Source organism: Armigeres subalbatus, chromosome 3, assembly GCF_024139115.2.
Source record: "Armigeres subalbatus isolate Guangzhou_Male chromosome 3, GZ_Asu_2, whole genome shotgun sequence".
NCBI classification, from domain to species: domain Eukaryota; kingdom Metazoa; phylum Arthropoda; class Insecta; order Diptera; family Culicidae; genus Armigeres; species Armigeres subalbatus.
This window is the reverse complement of record NC_085141.1, coordinates 8714328-8730468: the sequence shown is the minus strand read 5'-3', so window position 1 is coordinate 8730468 and position 16141 is coordinate 8714328. Positions and strand designations below refer to the sequence as shown.

General features: G+C 45.0%; 2 protein-coding genes, 1 long non-coding RNA gene and 1 pseudogene across 4 annotated transcripts; 1 reads left to right on the top strand and 3 right to left on the bottom strand.

Annotated features, from left to right (window-relative positions):
• Positions 1-806: 806 nt before the first annotated feature.
• Positions 807-8414, bottom strand: LOC134221454 (RNA-binding protein spenito-like; annotated as a pseudogene).
• Positions 3984-5624, top strand: LOC134227151 (uncharacterized). The gene is made up of 2 exons (XM_062708452.1): positions 3984-4249; positions 4341-5624. The coding sequence occupies exons 1-2, from the start codon at positions 4049-4051 to the stop codon at positions 4689-4691; spliced, it is 552 nt and encodes a 183-aa protein (XP_062564436.1). The 5' UTR covers positions 3984-4048; the 3' UTR covers positions 4692-5624.
• On the bottom strand, positions 5933-6691 carry LOC134227152 (uncharacterized). Of its 2 annotated transcripts, none has more exons than XR_009983620.1 (3): positions 6568-6691; positions 6293-6512; positions 5933-6227 (listed from the first exon to the last, which is right to left on the bottom strand). It is a non-coding gene; the product is annotated as an uncharacterized LOC134227152 (long non-coding RNA). The 2 variants fall into 2 exon arrangements; XR_009983621.1 differs by having other exon boundaries at positions 6293-6490; positions 6568-6686.
• A 4985-nt stretch (positions 8415-13399) lies between the features above and the next one.
• Positions 13400-15478, bottom strand: LOC134226131 (uncharacterized). The gene is made up of 3 exons (XM_062706708.1): positions 15089-15478; positions 14806-15021; positions 13400-14223 (listed from the first exon to the last, which is right to left on the bottom strand). The coding sequence occupies exons 1-3, from the start codon at positions 15157-15159 to the stop codon at positions 13602-13604; spliced, it is 909 nt and encodes a 302-aa protein (XP_062562692.1). The 5' UTR covers positions 15160-15478; the 3' UTR covers positions 13400-13601.
• Between the last annotated feature and the right edge of the window lie 663 nt (positions 15479-16141).

Genomic DNA, 16141 nt, shown 5'->3' with positions numbered 1-16141 from the left:
AGGCCCACGGAAGTAGAGACAACTTTCAATTCAAAAATTGCCAAGACCGTCACCGGTAATCGACCCCTGCCCCCCTCAGCCTGGTCTTGCTTTGTAGCCGCGCGTCTTACCGCACGGCTAAGGAGGCCCACCAATCATGCAACCATTCAACTAAATAACCAATCAATCAACCAACAAACAATGAAGCAACCAAACAACCAACTATCAAGGAACTAACTAATCAACAATTCTACCTACTAACAAATCAAGCAACAACCAACCAATCAACTAATCAATCAATCAATCAACTAATCAACCAACCAGCCGACCAATCATTCAATCAAACGGTAAAGCAACCCATCAACCAAATAACCAACCAACTAATCCAGCAATCAGCCATTCAAGTAAGCTACCAATCAATCAAGCAACAAATCAACTAATCAACCAACCAAGCAACCAACAAAACAACATGTCAACTAACCAGCCGACCAACCAATCAATCAACCAGTCAAACAACCAATCAACCAAATAACCAACCAATCAAGCAACCAACCAACTGTGAAGCAACCAAGTACCAACTAACAAATCAAGCAGCAACCAACCAATTAATCATTCTACCAACCAACAATCAACCAACCAACCAATCAACTAAATAACCAATCAATCAACCAATAAACAATGAAGCAATAAACAAACAATGAGCAAACAACCAACCAGCTATTAAACTGATCCAATATTATTTTTCAGATCGCTCACTGCAGGTAAACTTTTTATCAGAATTCTAAATATTTAGGACTTCTGCTAGATCAAAAATTAACTTTTAAAAATCACATTGAAGGCCTTCAAGCCAAATGTAACAAATATATTAAGTGTCTATATCCACTTATAAACAGAAAATCAAAACTTTGTCTTAAGAACAAACTTTTGATTTACAAACAAATGTTTAGACCAGCCATGTTGTATGCTGGGCCAATATGGACTAGTTGCTGCAATACCAGAAAGAAGGGACTTCAGAGGATTGTTCCTCCTCGGACCACCACGATTACCAGATGGTCTTCCTTCAGTGAGGTTGTGACATGTTCGTTTCAACAATTCTGTCGAAAAATCGCATGGCGGGAATGAGTAGAGCACACCGGTTGCTTCCGTAGTTGTAGAGCACACCGCCGGCCGCTTCTTTCTGCTTCAGGTAGGACACGAGATTCCGCAGACCGCACATCACCGCAATCAATAATTTGCAATTAGTTCTACCCAAGGAATTGGCGTCAGATGCATTCTTCCGAAATAAAAAAAAAACTGGACTGCCAACCCAAGCAACCAGAAGTTCGGATAAGAAGGGCTATTTTTGGCTTAATCAGCTCTCATTTTAAGTAATTTTTTGTATGTAACGGAACTTTAAGTGAACTTTAAAGTTCCGTTAAGGATGCTTGGAACTTGATGTGAACCATAGTGAACCAATTAGTTCGGTTAAGAGTAAATTTAAGTAAAATCTGAACTTTTGGTTGCTTGGGAACAGTGGGTGCCACTCCTGCTGCAAGGACCTGCACGAATCACCGTCTCGTAACGACGAATCCTGCGATAGTGGCATCTTCTCCTGCAGAAATGATCTTTGTTTACGGAGCACATCTATGAACGGAGAATAATTCCTATAGCAAGAATGAAGGGATTTACCATAAATTAATCAGAAGTTACCTAATTTTGATCGTTTAGCAACTGATTCGCTGGATTCCTCTGTTCCAAAAGCTTCTAAAGAACCAGCAACAGACCGACCCTTTTTACAATACAGCGCATTGCACTGTTCCACACGGCCAATCATCGACCTCGCCTCCGACCGTGAGAGAAAGGGAAGTTGTATCCGAGGTTTTATCTGTAATAAATAGTTCAAATTTAGAAACCAATTCCATTGTAAACCCAGGAGGATTTGTATATATACTTATCTTCGATGCTCCGATGATCAATGAACGTCTGGAATCAAGAAAAAACTATGATTTGATATATTTACTTATTTAATATGTGTGCTAATTGCGTGATTCTTTATACACATTTTCTCATAATGATTATAAATATGACAATGAATTATTTAATGTTTTTCCGTTTTTTCAATGTTGGGTACTTCAAGGTACTTTATGTGAGTTAAGTGCCTGCCAGAGTAGACGCGTCTACACGACGCCGCGGAACTGCACGCAAAGGAAAATAATAAGGAGCTGTCAAATCGTATGGACGCTTCGCTTTGCTTCGCACTTCGCGTCTACTCTGGCCGCACCCTTAGGTACAATTAAAATTGCCCTTCCTCAGCTCAAACGTTATATTTAATTATTTAAGCGCATTGCTCATAATCAACATAAAATGGAATAAACATTCATCATAAACTTACTTGTTTGGATATTAGAATCGTTGGCCTTGTTTCTACGCTAGCAATGATCATTTCCGGAACAATCGTATGGTGCGTCGTCGGAGAAAAGTATGGGATATAATTGTTGCTCTTTAGAAGGCCAGTACGAACGCTACGCATGCTCAACTGCTAGCGGTCTTCCCAGGTCGTGTATAGGCGTTTGATGGCGGGGGATTATGCGTAGGTGTTTCATATGTGGGCAGACTTCCAGAAATTATCCCATAATTTACCGGTAGCGATCCTAAATATCCGACTGGTGTTTAAACCATCGGTTCTTAACCGGAATTCTATAGATTGAAGCTGGCGATGAACACATACGTTGGATCGCGAGAAAATGATGAGATACAATCGACGGCGTTTGAACGGTGGTTTACAGGTTGGTTTGCGGAGACGTTTCTATTCGAGTCTGTGGGGAGGTAAACGAGATAAATGATTATCGAAATTTTCATTTCCAAAGCATTTCCATTTACCTTTCATCTGCAAATTAAACTATTGCTTCCTGAATATTAACACCAAATTTGACGCCATGGCCACAACCGTATACGCGAAGACCACATTATCCTTGATAAAGTGGTCTTCGATTTTATGAAGATGAGTTTGGATATCGTAAACATAAGCAAAAATGCAAACACCGAAACGACGACGCAAAGTGAGGGAGAAAAACAAACAGACAAAATGTCAAAACGTTGAGAGGGGTAAGTCAGTACTCGTAAAATATTTATTTATGTAATGTAATTCGTCACCCACGAGGGGTATTTTCTTCAAAATGAAGAAGAAGACATGGTGCCCGATTTTCTGATGGCTTTGTACCGGACATTTCGGTCTATGTATTCGTCAATGGAATATCTACCTTCTTGCTCCGTGAAATAAACGATAGCGTTTTAATATCGACGACACATTTGCGTGAACTTGATGGCACTTCTGGTTTTGGTTGGCAAACGCAATCGAATACAACCGAAAAAGCAATATATTCTTCTTCTCTGTTTTTTCAGAACTTTTTGTTGACAGTTGAACAGTTTTTTGATAGTAACTATCACCATTGACGAATACATAGACGGAGGGGTGGCCATTTTTCCGGGCACCACTATATAGACGAATCCAAGTAAAAATAAGAAGAAGACACACGACGGTGTTAACTTTGACAGATCCTACAGCTCAGCATAGGGAGATGATTTTAAAATGCTTATAATAAATTCTAGACAAATTGTTATTAAAATCTGATTGATGTACGGTACGGAAAAAGTTCCGAATTACATATCTGGAAGCTTATCTCAATTTTTTGATTTTTTTCCAAAAACGTATCTATCATACAGTTCGGAGCTTTTTCCGTATCATACATCAATCAGATTTTAATTACATTTTGTCTAGAATTTATTATAAGCATTTTAAAATGATCTCCCTATGCTGAGCTGTAGGATCTGTCAAAGTTAACACCGTCGTGTGTCTTCTTCTTATTTTTACTTGGATTCGTCTATACCCCTGGGGAGTGACGGATTACAATTATTACAATCACTCGACCATTGAGAAGCCCCTCAATTCGAACAATGAAAACAAAAATGAAAATGACAACTGTTGTCAAACTGACGTGCACGTCAGTTTGACAACAGTTGTCATTTTCATTTTTGTTTTCATCTGAAAACCGATCGCACATCGAGTCCAACGGTTGTTCTCGTTTCCGATATGGAATCGCTCCAACAGCAGCACCAGCACCATTTATCGGGAAGTGAGGTTGCCGGTACACGCACCGGAGGTGCTAGTGCTCCTATCACAACGATCACCACGACCAGCACCACCAGCTCCACCGCCGCAGTGCTACTTGCCGACCTGAGTTCAATTCGCATAAAAGGCGACGAATTGTCGCGGTCTGCTTCATCTCCTTTGGTAAGTGTTAACATTTCCTGAATCAAAATTTACCTTTGTTTTGTACTTAAATGCCAGTATTTACAGTGAATTGATCTATCTTCTCATACAGATGAGCAGCCGATCGAAGGAAATACCCGGCCTGGACAGCCAACGGTCTCGCCACTGTCCGGTGGTACGGGAGGGTCCCGCGCTGGGTTGCAATTTCTGCAGGAACACAAGGAGGATACTGCGACGGAAAACCAAGTACCACTGTCCCGAGTGCCAGACGAACTTGTGCATTGCGCCCTGCTTCCAGGAGTATCACGAACGCCAATCGGCGGAGAACCCTGCCCCCACCAGCAGCGACAGCGGAAGCGGCTGTGTGTATGGTGTAGGTGGATTGTACGCAAAAGTGGATCTCCGATTTGTTGAGAATCTTTACTTTTGCGGAATTGTGTCATTCTCTTTTTTTTATGGGTAAGAATAGAACACTCATTCAGACTATTGCTAGGAAGAAACATGTTTTGTAACGCTGCCTCCGGCTTGGATCGCTCCCCCGATCACGCTCGTCTACTCAGATTTACCTGGACCGTTTTACTGTATTCGGATTTTCTTTGAAATAATCAACCAAGAGGCGGAAAAAGTATACAATTATTAACGAAAATGTTTTACAAATCAAATTCGGTAGAAAAACACACAAATCTGATAGAAGGCAACGATGATCGTAATCCCTTTTGTCGGCGGAGTGACCGCTTGGAGGTTCAGGTCATATTTGTGAAAGTTTTCCCGTACAATATAAAATATTTGGACCGGCACCGGAAGTCGAACCCAGCCACCCTCAGCATGGTCTTGCTTTGTAGCCGCGAGTCTTACCGCACGGCTAAGGAGGACCCTTAATTATTACGAATACATATCTTAGGATCACTTAAAAATGAACTTTTAATAGGATATCCGGAAATCCACATAATACATCAATCGACTCAGCTCGATAAATTAATTGATTGGTTTGTTGCCTAATTGATTACTAAGTTGCTTGATTGCTTTATTAGTTGGTTGGTTGCTTGATTGATCGTAGCTTGCTTGAATGGTAGAATGGTGAGTTCCTTGATTGGTTGACTGGTTGGTTGCTTGATTTGTTAGTTAGTTAATGGGTTGGCTGCTTGATTAATTGGTTGCTTAATTGGTGGGTTATTTGGTTGGTCGGCTTGTTAGTTGATTACCCAAGTAACCGTAAGCATTAATCCACTGCATACTAATGGCCTTATATTGGCATTTGAGCTGCATAAAAGCTTGATAATAGCAATCATGAAGCGGACATGTCTTATACTAGCATCTCTAATGCACTGTAGCACTGACAAATTTGGCATCAATATTAGCATTACATTCGTCTATAGTGCTCATTTAGTGCATTGAAACACTGGACCTCGCATTGGACATTTCAAGGGCATATTTGCCGTAAATCTGCATTAAGAATGCAATCGTCAAATCTATTTTTAGATATTGTGGACCTAATTGACAATCAGCCGCAGCCTTTGTCGCAATTGTATAAATAGCATGGACTTGAAAGAGCAGAAAACATTATAATATATGCAAAATTCCACCCCACAATTCCACAAGTTTCTTCTTCTAAAAACTGGGAAAGTCGGGAAGGTAACACTTTTGAAATCCGGCTCATCATAAACTTCAAGTTTCGGAAAAAATAAAACTCGTTCAGATCACAGGTTTCTTTCAATTTATTGCACCGATCCCTCTTGAACATTCCATTCCATATGCTGTTAGCATAGGACGAAGCTGATGATTTTCATATCGACTTTGCTGCTGTGGATTTCATCATTCCTTCTTCTGTGGTTTACTTCCATCCGCATAGTAGAAAAGTTTTCACACAGCCCGTGATGATGCTCCGCCACATTTTGATTCTTGTCTGTAATTGAGATGTGTCGAAGTCCTGCCATCTTGGAAATTATTCCCTATATGTGACGGAGCCTCAATTCGCCATAAGTTTTCTCTCACATATTGTCTGTAGAAATGCAAAATAATATATTTAATAACACAATAACACGTTAAAAGGTAGTCTAAACTTACTTAGTCGAGGCGGTCGAAATATATCAAAATTGTTGTGTTGCGTTTCAATTTACGCCGGTAGGCGCTCAGCCTTTTGGTATGTGCTTTGACCATCATTTCCCTAATCCGAGAGCTGGAAGAATCACGCGCAACGTCCAGGACCAGGGCTTTCGTTCTCAATTCGCTTCGTGCGACCAGAAGTGCAACCTACGGCGAAAGCTGATCAGGCGACTCATTGTACCTGTACGAAATAAAAATGTATTACACAATATTTTATTCCGTTGTGAATAACTTACCAATAACGCAAAAACAATCAAAATTAACACAAAGTTAATCAGAAATAAAGCATAAAGAGCCAAAAGTTTAAGAATATGAAAGGCTACCAAAATTATACGATTATTGTTTTGTTATGAAGTTGGATTTGACGTTTCACTGATCGACTTTTTAGGGCAGAGCTGCCAGTTTTACGGTATATTCAGTATAACATCCCAATCATTATATAAATATTATTCAAATTATGAAATTTACTAAAAATATAATAGGGATAGAATTTATGAATAAATAGCTTACCAGGGTGCTGATATAACAACGAAAAATCGCATGACGGGAATGAGTAGAGCACACCAGTTGCTTCCGTTTCTTTATTGAGTAAGGATATAACGCCGGCCGCTTCTTTCTGCTTCAGGTAGGACACGAGATAACGCAGTGGACGCGTCTGAACGCTGGCATCATCCGACGATGCTACCGATGACGTCGATCCCGGCAGGCCGAGGAAGATTGCGTGCGACGATGACGTCGATATGCGCTTCTGCACATCTTCCAACTTGGGTTGATCGAGGCGTAGTCGCTGAGTAATACGAAGGTGGTGTTTACCTTCCTCGTCCTTCATCAGGCTGTCCACTATTCCGTTGTCTCCGTCCGTTAGGTGCAACTTGGCGGGGAATAGAGAAATCTGCAAAATCAACGCCCCTTGTCAGACTGTGGTAGATTTCCGTGCCACTTCTGGTAACGTTCTTGCATTCAATAACATGCCATTCCTACAAGACTGCGTCGCCTCGGGGAACGGGAACGAGATCTATCGATTCCTGGTTCACGTGATCCAGAACGACGGCGTGAATCATATTCGCCATCGGCTCCTGATCGACGCCATTCATCATTGTCCCCGTGGTGCGGTGGGCCATCACGATGAAAACCGCCACGGAATCCTCCACGGCCGCGGAACGGTTTTCCACCATAGCCGTACGATGAATTTTCCTCGTATGATGCACCGCCTTCCGGATATTCGTAGTCGGGGCCGCGACGATACTCACCGCCTTCCTCAAAACCTCCACTGTTCTTCGAGAACGATGGTGCTGTTCCGTTATCAGCAAAATCGATACGAATACGACGATCCGGTGCCCCTAACGGGATTCCACGCATTTCCTTCACAGCAGCCGTAGCAGCATCAATAGAATCGTACAGAATGTAGGCCTGGGTGTCCCCTTTGTTATATTCATTCTTTTTGATGGCACCAAAACGGTCGAACTCACGCTCCAACTGAGTAACGAAACGAACAAACAACAAAGGAACCGAAACGACGTCACAAGGTGAGGGAGAAAAACAAACAAACTGTCAAAACGTCAAGAGGGGGTAAGTCAGCGTTCGTAAAATATTTATGTAATTCGTCACCCACGAGGGGTATTTTCTTCAAAATGAAGAAGAAGACATGGTGCCCGATTTTCTGATGGTTTTGTACCGGACATTTCGGTCTATGTATTCGTCAATGCTATCACTGTTTAACAGTTTTTGAAAATGAAAAGATGAACTTTTAAAATTACACTCAGGAAAGTAAAAAAACACTTTTGAATGAAATGCATAATTTTCTTTTATTGTTTTTTCACTTTTAATTTTAAGAAAATTCGCAACTTTTTCGATTAAAAGTGCATAATTTTTAAAGGTACAATTTTATTTTTTTCTGTGTACGGAATGTGCTACTGGCTCCGTCATTGACAAGCACTGCGTCGAGTTTTGCAAGTGCCTCGAGTAACGCTTGTCCTCTCTGATTGGTACAGCGGCTGCCCCATTCCACTGCCCAAGCATTAAAATCTCCCGTTATAACGAACGGGCTTCGACTTACTAGGTCGGACGATAGCCTGTCGATCATCTGGTTGAATTGTTCCATTGGCCACCTTGGTGGGGCGTAGCAGCTACAATAGAACCCACCATTGATCTTGGCTATCGCGACACCCTCCGCGGAGGAGTGTACAACCTCTTGAACCGGGTACCTTTCCTTTGTGCAGATTGCCGCCGACCTAGACCCGTCCGCCACCCAGTTGCCGTTGTCGGCAGGGACGTTGTACGGGTCGGACAGGAGGGCGACATCGGTCCTCGATTCCGAGACCGACTGCCACAGCAGTTGCTGGGCAGGTTCTCCGAAGGGACACGCAGGCCCGGCCATAGCATGGTTCCGGGCCTGCTTCTTACTGGCGCAGATAAGGCACCTAGGTGTCTTGTCGCATTCCTGTGCCTTGTGTCCCTTCTCACCGCAGCGACGGCACATCTTGCTTCGGTCTGGGCCCTTGCAGTCATAAGACTTGTGCCCGGACTCAAGGCACCGGTAGCACCTGTCCACTGAAGGTGGCTGGAGCACGCTTACTGGGCATACTGACCAGCTGATCTTCAGCTTCCCTTTCTCAGTGACCTTTTTTGCGTCAGCCACCGGTAGTCTGAGATAGGCTATTTGCGTACCAAAGAATCCCCCTCTTAGACGTACAGAGGACCGCTCAACCTCTGTGCCGCACTGCTCGTTGACGGCAGATACGACGTCGTTCAGCTGCTTACACTGGAGAGTCACTTCCGCACCCAACGACCTGACCTGAGCGCCGTCACCCAAGACCTCCTGGGCAAGCTGTTTGTAAGCTACCCCGCTGGATTGCGCGCCACGCTTCAGTACCAAGATTATTTCACCGTTCTTGGTACGTCTGACGCTGCGCAAATCCTGGCCCAGGGCCGATAGGCTATCGGCCGCTCGCAGCGATTTCAGGACATTGGCGTATTTGTCCTTGTCGGTTTTCACAAACAAGGCCTCGCCTCTGTCTCTCACCTTCTTCGCGGGTCGAGGGGTGTTCGACTTCCGCACCCTACTGACCAGCTGCCAAGGATTTGCATCCCTTTCGGCGGATACCGATGGCTGGCTGGGGCCAGCTTGTGGCTCAGCAGCTTGGGCCTGTCTAGTGCCTTTCGCCTTCTTGGGCACACGCCCTTCAGGCTCCGGTGCACCATCCAGGCGACGCTTTGCCTTAATGGTAGCGCGTTTGGGTCGCTTCGAGCTTGGCGTTTTCTTACCCTCACTGGCCGTAAGGGCGGTCGCCTCTTTCGCCGCAGTAACACCGCTAGGGGAGGAGAGGGCATTGGTCTGGTTACCTTTGGCTACCTTCTCTGCTGCCGCTACACGCCTGATATAAGCGTCCTGTTCTTGTATTGTGACACGAACAGCTTGCCGAAGCACCAACAGGCTCTGCTTAAGCTCCTTGTTGGTGTTCTGCCTGCCGCTTATGAACTCGATGATCTCATCGAGTTGCTCGGCCACCACCCGTATCCCTAGTAGTGGCTCGTCAGGCGTGCAGGCAGGGCTACTCCCCACCACCACTGGAGACTCTTCGGTACTGCCAATAGCAGCAACCGTCACTCCACTCTTCCCCTCTTTAATAGGGGATCTCGATAGACCCCTTTTGGCAAAGGGGTCCATCACCTACATCTCCAATAATTTTATTCTTTCAATGCTCATTGCTGTATGGGTCCCCCTTGCGGCTGCCGCCGAATCCTACTGGAGAAGTCGCCTTTAGTGAACCCACAGATAACAGATATTGAGGCTGGCATCTGATACGTGTGTAAACAACCGAAACCGTTAATTCAAATGAATTTTAAATTGGGACCGCGTTTGGCAATCGATTGGAGATGGCGCAAGGATCATTGTTATTCAAAACGCTGCCCGAATGCGGCTGTCAAATACATTGGCTGCGTTGGCAAGTCAGGAAAGGGCATCTGAGCCTACTCCCACCCGGTAGGCAAAACTGGATGGCAGGATTGGGCAGCGTGCTACAAGGCCCGCCACGGTTTTATGGGACGGAAGACAGCCTAGCCATTAGCCCACTCGCCGTTTCGAGTCGGTGTCACCCGGCCCTACTAAGAGAGTAGTAGCCCTCCCCAGGCCATCTGCGAGTTGTGGGGCTTGCCTAGGATGTGGTGGTGTTTGACAGTGGGCCATGTTAAATTCCTATAAAAAGCTGCATGTATCCGCAAGTAGGCCCCACCAAAGCGACCGTGTGCCGCTCAAAGCGCACAATCCCAAGGCCTGATGTCGGGTGGGACACAAAACCGACCTGACACGACGGCCCTCCGACGAGACAGGAGGTTTGGGCAGGCCCAATAAGCCGCCTGGAAAACCAATAATTACGAGCAATATAAGAGATAATACGACTCGATATAATCGGCAAAGACCTAGACGACGAATAAGGCCCGATGCCCACGTAGCGTATTTTCAACGCTGCGTCCACACGGCGTTAAAAGGACGCATGTGTGCATCGGAAAAAAGCGGTAACGCAGCGTCGCCGCACCATTGAAAAAACGCTACGTGGGCATCGGCCCTAAAGGATCACGATTGGAAGCTTGGTACATGGAACTGTAAATCGCTAGGTTTCGTAGGTTGCGACAAGATGATCTACGGTGAATTACATCCCCGCAATTTCGACGTCGGTGCGCTGCAGGAGATTTGCTGGACAGGACAGAAAGTGTGGAAAAGCTGGTATCGAGCGGCTACCTTCTACCAAAGTTGTGGCACCACCAACGAGCTGGGAACCGGCTTCATAGTGCTGGGTAAGAACCGCCAACGTGTGATTGGGTATAGCAGCCAATCAAAGGAATGATGTGCAAGCTGAGAATAAAAGGCCGTTTCTTCAACTATAGCATCATCAACGTGCACTGGCCACACGAAGGGAGACCCGACGACGAGAAAGAAGCGTTCTACGCACGGCTGGAGCAGACATACGATGAATGCTTACTGCGGGACGTCAAAATAGTCATCGGCGACATGTACGCTCAGGTAGGAAGAGAGGAAATGTATAGACCGGTTATCGGACCGGATAGATAGCACACCGTATTGAATGATAACGGCCAACGATGCATAAACTTCGCAGCCTCCCGCGGAATGGTAGTACGAAGCAACTTCTTTCCCCACAAAAATAACCACAAGGCCACATGGAGATCCAAGAACCAAGAAATGGAAAACCAAATCGACCACGTTCTAATCGACGGTAAATTCTTCTTCGACATCACGAACATCCGCACTTACCGCAGAGCGAATATTGAATCCGACCACTACCTCGTTGCAGTATGCCTGCGCTCAAAACTCTCGACGGTGTACAACACGCGTCGAAGTCGGACGCCGCGGCTTAACATTGGGCGGCTACAAGACGGTAGACTAGCCCAAGGATACGCGCAGCAGCTGAGTGTGGCACTCCCAACGGAAGAGCAGCTAGGCGCAGCGTCTCTGGAAGATGACTGGATAGATATTCGATCCGCTATTGGTAGCACCGCAACCGCTGCACTTAGCACGGTGCCCCTGGATCAGAGAAACGACTGGTATGGCGGCGAGTGTGAGCAGTTAGTGGAAGAGAAGAATGCAGCATGGGCAAGATTGCTGCAACACCGCACGAGGGCGAACGAGGCACGATATAAACGGGCGCGGAACAGACAAAACTCGATTTTCCGGAGTAAAAAGCGCCAGCAGGAAGTTCGAGACCGTGAAGAGACGGAGCAACACACGAAAGTTCTATGAGAAGTTAAACCGTTCACGTAAGGGCCACGTGCCACAGCCTGATATGTGTGAGGACATAAACGGGAACCTTCTTACGAACGAGCGTGATGTGATCCAAAGGTGGCGGCAGCACTGCGAAGAACACCTGAATGGCGATGTGGCAGACGAAGATGGCGGTATGGTGATGGACCTGGGAAAACGCACGCACGCAGGACATAATTTTACCGGTTCCGGATCTCCAGGAAATCCAGGAGGAGATTGGAAGGCTGAAGAACAACAAAGTCCCTGGGGTTGACCAACTACCAGGAGAGCTATTTAAACACGGTGGTGAGGCACTGGCTAGAGCGCTGTACTAGGTCATTACCAAGATTTTGGAGGACGGAGTTTTGCCGCAGGAGTGGATGGAAGATGTCGTGTGTCCCATATGCAAAAAGGGCGATAAGCTGGATTGTAGCAATCACATTGCTGAACGCCGCCTACAAGGTACCCTCCCAAATTTTATGCCGTCGACTAGCACCAATTGCATGGGAGTTCGTGAGCCAGTACCAGGCGGGATTTATAAGCGAACGCTCCAACACCATTAGCCATTCGCCAAGTATTGCAAAAATGCCGCGAATAACAACGTGTCCACACATCATCTATTCATCGACTTCAAAGCCGCATATGATTCAATCACTATCGAGACCAGCTATGGCAGCTAATGTACGAATACGATTTTCCGAATAAACTGACACGGTTGATCAAAGCGACGATGGATCGGGTGATGTGCGTGGTTCGAGTTTCAGGGACATTCTCGAGTCCCTTCGAAACGCGCATAGGGTTGCGGCAAGGTGATGGTCTTTCGTGTCTGCTATTCAACATCGCTTTGGAAGGGGTAATACGAAGAGCAGGGATTAACACGAGTGGTACAATTTTCAATAAGTCCGTTCAGCTATTTGGCTACGCCGACGACATAGATATTATGGCACTTTGAGAAGATGGAGGAAGCCTACATCAGACTGAAGAGGTCATCAACACGTCGAAGACGAAGTACATGATAGGAAGAGGTTAAAGAGAAAACAATGTGAGCGAGTTTGCATCGGTGGTGACGAAATCGAGGTGGTAGAAGAATTTGTGTACTTGGGCTCACTGGTGACTGCCGAAAATTATACCAGCAGAGAAATTCAAACACGCATCGTTCGGATCGAATAGAGTTCTCCATCGTACCAAACTGACTATCTTCAAAACGCTCATTAGAGCGGTAATTCTCTACGGACACGACACCTGGACGATGCTCGTGGAGGAACAACGCGCACTGGGAGTTGAGCAGACTTCGGATCAAACTATCACAACGATTCGAGGTTAAAAATTTTCGTCTATATTTCGTAATTTGCACCCAAAAATGTATATCAACAATCTTATCGACCGCAAGCTTCATAGCGAACCTACCGGATTAGGATCTTGCGCCTTACATCTATAAGTATGAATTAAAAAAAGAAAACATTGTACATGACATGCATTGATTCACGAATCAGTAGATCATGAGCACTCGGCCCACTACATCTCCACGTCCATACTGTTCAAATCGTTCACCGTGTCCACGTTATTATTGTTCTCCTCAAAATCGAGATCATCATCATACTCTGGCAGATCGGGCAAAACCTCCTCGTCGTCACCCATGGCCTGCTCGCTGTTAGGCCTCGACGGCCGGGTAAACTCCGGTTGTCTATCCTGATCATTGTCCCGTTCGTCATTTTCTTTCGAAGCAGTACCTACCTTCGTCAGGATCTTTTCCAGGACTTGCGGAGGCTGCCACAAAACAAGTGCCGTGCATGGCTTTTCGATCCTTTCCAGTAGCACCTGCGGAAGGATCTCCGTACGATTGTCCAACTTGCGGACTTCCTCGCACAGTGTGATTCGTTGTGCCTTTTTGAGCCGTTCCTCCAGCTCTTGGGGGGACATGAAGATGTGCGACGAGGCGCCGGAGGTGGATGGACCTGCTTCGCCCAGCGACATATCGTCATCCAGTGAGGACGATGGGGATGCCGATAGGGATCCGAGTGTTGTGCCTTCGGAAGCGGATGTCGTTTCGATATTGTGCGATGTGTACTCGGGCGACAGATGCAGATTGTTCATATGGATGGCCATTGATTCGTCGGTGAAAAACTGCTTGGATGGGCTGGGGAAGAAAGCGGGTTTATTGAAAGTAACGATCAACTGTGCGATGTTGATCAAGATGAATATGAATATGATTTAGGGAATTTAGGGTCTCAAAAAAGCAGAACTTTTGTGGGTATTTTGATATTACTCAGCTAGATATCTAAAATCTAGACTGATTATGCAAATTATAAAAACATCTAGACCATTTTAGCACAACCAGTGCACAAGGGCAAACGAGATTACACGCAATTCTTGAGGGTTTATCTTCTCAATACTATTCTTGAGAATGGCTGGCCTGGCATAATAATCCACTATTCAATATCTTGTCGATAGTGGATTATCTCGTTTTGTCAATAGTAAGAAAGGTTGTATCTTCTATTTTTAAATATCTATTTTCAAAAGAAAAAATTGAAGGAGTGTAATTATCTGGCGTTAAAATATAGCAAAAATATACAAAACAGCCTTGCTCTTCGACTTTTTCAAAAAATAATAATATAATATTGTTCTTCCAAATTAAAATGAAATAATAATCTAATGAAGAAAAAACTAAAAACAGAATTCCCCTATGCCCAGATTTCAAGCCTCAGATTCGATAACTTACATCGGCACGACATCCGGTTCCGTTTTTCTTTTCCTCATTTCCGGGTACGGCATCGAATGGTGCAGTGGTGCTTGCAGAATCGGGCTTGGTCTGATCACGGCATTGAATTCCATCAACTGGCCCGGTTTTCCGCTGTATGACCAGGGCATGTCCGCAATGTTGAACGGCATTCCACTCGGCGTTGGCATTATTTGCGAAGGGCTGATGCTTGGATTGCTGCAGAAAATGTAATTGCTCGGCGTTAATTCCATCTCTCGCAGCAGGGTACAATCGGGGAACTTACCGGATTTTGAGCGGCGCTATTTTTCTTGTTCCATGGTTGAAGGCAAAATGATGGAATGGCGAAGAAGACATCGTCAATGATTGTGGGACGTCGGAGACAAGATACGAAGTCTAGGTTTTTCCACGGAATAACTGGTTTACACCAAATGTGCTAGAACAACTGTTGAATTTTTCAGTTTCCTCGCAGTTTTCGCTTATTATCACACATTATTTGATCATGAAATGGTTTGGAAATTATAAAAAGATTGAAAACTTCCGCTACTTCGTAAACTCTTGTTGATTTTCAGAATGGCTGATGTTTTATTTATTTTTTCACTGATAGTTGTGTGTGCGGGAAATGTCAAACCAGTCGTGTTTTGATTCCTTCACCGCGCTGTTTTTGCACCGTTTGACTTTATGCCGACTTTGCATGCGGGGCGAGTCCCATGAGCGCATGTGAACTCCTCATACACCGCCGAACAACTCGCCGAATTGACCTTTCCCGTCAAAGATTTTTATTCGCTCAATCGATTCTTGGCTTAAAAGGCTATTACCAGGCTATTGACATCCTATTGTTTAGCCCATCGCCAGATCGTAGCCAGGATGTCGCGGGCTATAATTTGTTTTCATACTGCGTTTCGATGATGACAGCGGGCTATGTTTATTGATGATGATGACACCACGCTTGACACCGGCTCGGCTATTACCATATAGTCTGTCACGGAAGCCAAGGTTGGTTCTACCCCATAAAACGAACAGTGGGTAATGTCTGTGACATAACCGCTAAGTGGACGTAGGACTTGACTTGACCATGCCTTTAAGATACATAATATTACCAATTTTCTCACATCAACTATTTTGGATAAATAATCGGTGTTGCATACCATTCCTTGGCAAAATCTTCTCATCAAACCTCTGATTTCTGTAATCAAATCTACCTCGAACAAAAATCATGAAAAAAAAATTCAGGAAGTATCTGTCCGGTCACGAAATATTAGCCTCGACAGTGGCAGCCTTCCCACTGATGGCCCGTTTACATATGAGCTAGTTCTAGCGGACAATGCACTATCCGACA